The 6,616-nt window shown below is 37.9% G+C and overlaps 1 protein-coding gene across 2 annotated transcripts; it reads left to right on the top strand.

Annotated features, from left to right (window-relative positions):
* The first annotated feature begins 287 nt into the window (after positions 1–287).
* LOC143239175 (uncharacterized) lies at positions 288–6,404 on the top strand. 2 transcript variants are annotated; one of them, XM_076480042.1, is made up of 3 exons: positions 288–499; positions 743–901; positions 3,476–6,404. In XM_076480042.1, the coding sequence occupies exon 3, from the start codon at positions 3,503–3,505 to the stop codon at positions 4,061–4,063; it is 561 nt and encodes a 186-aa protein (XP_076336157.1). In that variant the 5' UTR covers positions 288–499; positions 743–901; positions 3,476–3,502; the 3' UTR covers positions 4,064–6,404. The 2 variants fall into 2 exon arrangements, with proteins under 2 accessions (XP_076336157.1, XP_076336156.1); XM_076480041.1 differs by lacking the exon at positions 743–901 and having other exon boundaries at positions 291–499.
* The last annotated feature ends 212 nt before the right edge of the window (positions 6,405–6,616 follow it).

The following is a 6,616-nucleotide window of genomic DNA, read 5'->3' on the forward strand; positions in this document are numbered from 1 at the left end:
TTCATGGAGGTTTTACGTCACTGAAAGAAGGCGTGGCATCGGTGAATGATGTATGTGTGTGCAGTTGTGTTAATAGGAAACTCGTATGACACATAATCTGTGAGTGCATGGCCGCCACCTGAACTTACAAGAAATGCGTTACAAGTAACTATGAAGGTCGTTTTGAGCTCTCTGTATTGAAAGGGATACCAGTCACTTGGTTATAAAAAAAATAAAAAAGTGAGTTTGTTTTGAAACAGGTGAAGCATATACCCCAACTTTTTCTAAGGTTGTAAATGTGTTACGGGCACCATTGATTTCATCTTGTCATTAGAACAGAAATATAGCAGAGACTGCACTGTTAAGTCCCTTAGATACGCTCAGATACGACCAAATACTGTGGTCTAAGAGCATTAACGAAACGAATTAAATATAGTGCAACAGACGTACGCGACCATCGTGTATATTAACGGATGAGTGTTTAGTTTATATTAATCAGGGGATTGTTTTGTAGTCTGTGGTGAGTAATGCCTCTTTTTTTTTCTTCAGTGTTATGTATATAGAGTCTGAAATTAGAATTAACTGGAACGTGTTTTATAATAGAAGTTGTTGGTATCGAAGTGCCACTTTTAACTAAAATGTTGAAAATATATTAAAGTAAGAATAAATAAGAGCAAAACAGGAGATAAAAATAATTGTTCAATGCACTAATTAAAGTATGTGAAAAAATGTCCCTTTGTTTCGTGTATTATACAAATTTTAGCATGAAAACAGTCTTTTAACGTCATGAGCTCCGGGGGTTAAGGCATTCAACTCGTAATCCAAGGGTCACGGGTTCGAATCCTCGTCACACCAAACATGCTCGCCCTTTCAGCCGTCAACCCCATCATTCGTTGGTAAAAGAGTAGCCCAAGAGTTGGCGGTATGTGGTGATTTTTGTTTTTTTGTTTTGGAATTTCGCACAAAGCTATTCGAGGGCTATCTGTGCTAGCCGTCCCGAATTTAGCAGTGTAAGACTAGAGGGAAGGCAGCTAGTCATCACCACCCACCGCCAACTCTTGAGCTACTCTTTTACCAACGAATAGTGGGATTGACCGTCACATTATACGCCCCCACGGCTGGGAGGGCGAGCATGTTTAGCGCAACGCGGGCACGAACCCGCAACCCTCAGATTACGAGTCGCACGCCTCACGCGCTTGGCCATGCCGGGCCCATAGGTGGTGATGACTAACTGCCTTCTTTCTAGTCTTACACTGCTAAGTTAGGGACGGCTAGCGCAGATAGCCCTCGAGTAACTTTGCCCGAAATTCAAAAACCAAACCGTAATTAGAAAATGGAAACTTTTATCCTTTAAGATTTATTGACTTCTGTGTGATTATCTTTCATTTTATTTAACAAGTTGAAAATTATTACGGTTACTAATACTATATACCATGGGAAACGAGGTTTTGTTGTTAGACACGCAGCGTAAGATTAGAACCCCGAATTTTAGTGTTATAAGTCTTCTAGCTTACATCTGGCAACCGTGAGGATAGAGGGAGTCAGAAGAGAGATATCTGTTTATAAAATACACTGAAAGAATACTGAGTCATTGATATGTGCTTGTGCGAATTCTTCGGTTTCATGTAAGTTACAAATTGCTTGACTTATCCCTACATGTATAATTTCCCCACACTTTCAACGTATAAAATCTATACTAAGATTTACCAAACACCAGAAAGTTATTTTTAAACATATGTGAATATATTGCTTTCGCTTGTTTGTTGCTAAGAGTAAAGTTTTATGTGGAGCTATCTGTGCTCTGCCCACTGCCGGTATCGAAACCAGATGCTTAGAATTATACGCTTTCAGACATCCCGCTGAGCTATCGGCGCGGGTGGGGTTATCTGATGATGATGAGGGTTCTGATGATCCAATTTATATAGATTCGGCCCCAGGGGGCAAGAGTATAAGTCATAGGTCAAAGGTCGAGTCCTTGTGGTTAAAGACAGTTAATCATAGTGTACTGACCAATATTAATGTTACTGCTACCGACATGTGTTTTGTATCTATGATACAGACATATTTTTGTTAAAGATTCACGTTATTCAAAATTAATGTCACAGTATGTCATCATGCAAAATATATCCATGACCAAGGAAATACGATATCTGAAACACTTCACATTGAAGGGAAAAGTGTATTTTAAAACCCACCTTAAAATAAGACCCCTTTGTGAATATGATGGGAAAGTATTTAGATGCTTTTCTTAAAAAGGGGGAAAAAAGATGGATGGTTTTAAAGGGCATCTTAAAAATAATGTTAATTCTAAGATGATATTATCAACTAAAACAATATATTTGCTGAAAAAAGATACTCAATTTCTATATAAATCCAACTGTTCCCGCAGCTTATAATGTTTTATACCACCCACTCCTACACGAAGTTGCAAATATAACCTTCTACAACTAAAACTTATTCCATCTAAAAGAAAATATGCTACTGTACTTTTACAAGGATGTTGTCTTAATATGTTAATTGTATTGACGTTTTTTTTTGTTGTTGTTCTTTTGCATTTTAGAAAAACCGCAATTAGTGTTGTTGAGGGAGGAATAAGGAGTTCCAAAATTATTCCTTCTTAGCCCCCCTCCCAGCGTACGAGCGCTGCCCCTGTCTATCATCTTGTATACTCTCTACGAATCTAGCTCTTCCATTCAAATTCTACTTGAATTATGTGCGTTGTTCGAGTCAAAAACAAGTAACTTTTGTTTGTTTGGAATTAAACACAAAGCTATACAACTGGCTGTTAGTGCTCTACTCACCACGGGTATCGAAACCCGGTTTGTAGAGGTGTGAGTCTGCAGATATACTGCTATGCCACTGGGTAGGGGGCTAGTAACTTTTGATACAAACGTAATAGGACATCACGTCTTCCATTATTTGATAACGTGCATAAGTACACATAAGTTCCACATGAGTAGTTAAAACAAAATTCAAATAAAATGAGATTTGGGATGTAATATATATCTCAAGATATAAATCTCAAGATTTGTCTTCGAGATGCTTATTATATAAGAAGTGTTGATTTATTAAAGGACATTGTATAACATTTAAAATCGAGTTTTGATACCTGTGGAGCACAGCACAACTAGCCCATTGAAAAGCTCTGGTGATGTGTAACAGTACGTTTTTTCGTGTTTTGTTTTCTTCCCATGTAGTGGAAGTGGAAGTCAAACAGCTCGAATTGTTATATTCTTGTGCTTTAATGTATAACAATCGTGCAAGTTAACCAGAAGTTATTATTTAACTGTGTAAAATGTTTTTGTTTTAACTTTTATTACACTGATAAAAGTTACATTTTTAACTAGTTTTTCACAGGGGGCGTAGTTACAACATTCAGTGGTATACATATAAAAATTGAAACTGTTACCAAACATTAATATAATTATTTTCATAGTGTTATAACGTGTTTTGACCTGTTTGCTCACACAAATAATTTTCATTTTATAAATTGTAGCTTTCGGAAAGGAATTTCTTCGTCATTATGGCATCTTCAATAAACTCACCGTGTCCCGAATACACCTTGTTGTCACCTCTGAGTCTTCAGTCAGATATATTAGCTGCAATGGACGACACCGAAGATATAAGCATAGAGGGATTTCATCATTTTTCAATGTTTGATCTGCTGGCTCCCTCCAACACTGAAACCTCGGCACCATTGATTAGGCGTGAAATTGATAATGATATAAATAAAGTGTTAGAGCAACACCAGCTGAAACCGATAAGTCCTAACGTTCCACAGAAGCCCGACCCCTTCTCTCCTATTTGTAAAATCCCACTTCCAAATCCTTACTCAAATTACGAATATTGGCTGGAACCATCTTTCATATGTCGAAGAAACGAAAGAGAGCGACTGCGTGTTCGAAGTGTCAATGACGGTTTTGAACGTCTCAGAAACCATTTGCCACTGCGTGATCGCAGATTAAGTAAAGTTGAAACGTTACGCATGGCGATTAATTATATTAGAGACCTAGAAAACAAGTTGAAAGAAACAGGAGAAAACCACAACCCTGAAGTGGACGGATCTTCACAGAAAATTGCTTAAAAATGGTGAATTCGGAATATTTGCTCACCCTTCACGAACGAACTATACACTTTAGATGGAACAGCACAATGTGTTCATAAATTTAACCAAATAAGCATAAAATGTATGCTGTAGAACAATTAAAATGGTAAATGTATCTTCAGTTATGACACCAATACTAACTTGCATTCACTATAACTAAAAGTGTATGAAAATATAACTAAGGCAACATTGTTAAGAAGAACAAGATTTGATTGTTTGGTTTGAATTTCGCGCAAAGATACGCGAGGGCTATCTGCGCTATCCGTTCTAAATTTTGCAATGTAAGACTTAAGGAAGGCAGTTAGTCATCGCCATCCACCGCCAACTCTTGGGCTACTCTTTTACTAACGAATAGTGGGATTGACCGTGACATTATAATGCCCCCATGGCTGAAAGGATGAGCATGTTTGGTGTGACGGAAATTCGAACCTGCGACCCTCAGATTACGCGTCTAGTGCCTTAACCACCTGGCCATGCCGGACCTAACAAGATTTTAACAGAGGTGATGTTTTTTTAATAGTCCCACAATTGTTGGATAAAATAAGGACAGGCTTGGTTTCCTCCAAAGTGATGATGGAAACACAATGCCAGGTTTATGTTAAGAGTATATCAAATGTGTTGTTTTGTCACTACTGGGGTGGATACTATTGTCTACTGGTGTGAAACAGTAAGACGCACGTGAATATGGTTGTGAATCTTTAAGTCCCAATTATAATATCCAAGGGTGTCCGTATGGGGTAGAGGCAATCGCCCCCCACTGGAAAATGAGAAACATAATTTTTCCTTTATTGATTCAGTATATGTATATGATTTTTTTTATTCATTTCCCAATTTCATACTACTTTGCCCACCTGAAACATTTCCGTGGACCTCCATGATGATGTTATTTAAAAGCTCGCAATTCTTTCTAAAAACAACTGGACAGGTCCTAGCCTAACCATGTGTATTACTTGGTTGCTGGATTTCTCGCGAAGCTCCTCGAGGGTTACCTGCGCTAGCATTCCCTAATTTTAAAGCGACATACTAGAAGGAAGGCAACTAGTCAACTCAACCAACAGCCAACTCTTGGATTACTCTTTCCTAAAAAAATATGGGATTGACCAGCACCTTATAACGCCTACCCGGCTAAAAGGGCGATCATGTTTGGTTAAGGTGTTCGATAATGTTATCCAAAGATGTTTTAAATCGAATGCTCTAACCACACGTAAAATGTTAAAACAGTCGACAGTCCCGAGTCAAACTGTGATTGCTAGTTAAGAGACACATCATTTATCGCGGGTCATCGTTCGCGGGTTCGAATCCCAGTCGCATCAAACATGCCCACCCTTTCAGCCGTAAGGGCATTATAATGTTACGATCAATCCCACTATTCGTTGGTAAAAAAAGTAGCTCAAGAGTTGGCGGTGGGTGGCGATGACTAGCTGCCTTCCCTCTAGTCTTACACTACTAAATTAGGGACGGGTAGCACAGATAGCCCTCGAGTAGCTTTGCGCGAAATTCAAAAACACAAAACAAACAAACAATTTATCATTGAAGTTGATCAGGCTTCGCCATATTTTATATCTAGATATTAAAATTATAATTAATTCATTAGATTGTGACAGTAGTCAGTTATCTCGTTACTAACATTTAATAGTTCAATTATCAACATTTTAAAGAAAAACACATGCATTTGTGTAGTATATATTATGGTTGTAATATTTTGAACTTTACTAAACTGTTTGTGGCATTTTTAGTTAAGCCTCTTTTATGCACTCGTTGGTCGAGATCATATTCGGCTCTTAGAAATGATAAGATGGTCCCTCTATTCATGTACAGAGTGCTTTATCCTATTCATTCAGTTTTGTAACATATTTATTTCAGGCCAGGTGGATTAAGGCGTTCGACTCGTAATCTGAGGGTCGCGGGTTCGAATCCCACTCGCACCAAACATGCTCTCCCTTTCAGCCGTGGGAGCGTTATAATGTTACGGTCAATCCCACTTTTCGTTGGTAAAAGAGTAGCCCAAGAGTTGGTGGTGGGTGGTGATGACTAGCTGCCTTCCCTCTAGTCTTACACTGCTAAATTAGGCACGGCTAGCGCAGACAGCCCTCGTGTAGCTTTGCGCGAAATTCAAAAACAAACAAACTATTCATTTCATGTTGTACTCGTATAATCTTATAAATCCGAGACTTTTACAGCGTATGCATAAAAATTATATGAAATATGCATGTTTTGTTGTTGCTGTTGTTAAATCTGGATCCGAGTATATTTTACAACTGTTATGTAAAAAACATATTCGGCAAAATAAATCCATTTGGGAGGAAACCTTCATACAAAATTGTTTGTTCGTTTCTCTTTTAGCTCAAAGCTGTATAGATGGGCTATCTGCGCAATGTTCACAGCGTAGATCAAACTCCAAATAGTTAGTGTTTATTAATAATTATACACATGGAAACATTTACTTTAAGGACAGTGGTGTCATTGTTATCTTAGGTTAAAACAAATTTCTTTGTGTGTGAGTTGAAAAGTACTTTTTTTTTAGATTTTTGT

Source organism: Tachypleus tridentatus, chromosome 13 (genome assembly GCF_004210375.1).
Source record: "Tachypleus tridentatus isolate NWPU-2018 chromosome 13, ASM421037v1, whole genome shotgun sequence".
In the NCBI taxonomy this organism is placed as follows: domain Eukaryota; kingdom Metazoa; phylum Arthropoda; class Merostomata; order Xiphosura; family Limulidae; genus Tachypleus; species Tachypleus tridentatus.

What these genes read in the sequence shown, in the direction of transcription:
- LOC143239175 (XM_076480042.1), top strand. Translation starts at nt 3,503, where the DNA reads ATGGCATCTTCAATAAACTCACCGTGTCCCGAATACACCTTGTTGTCA.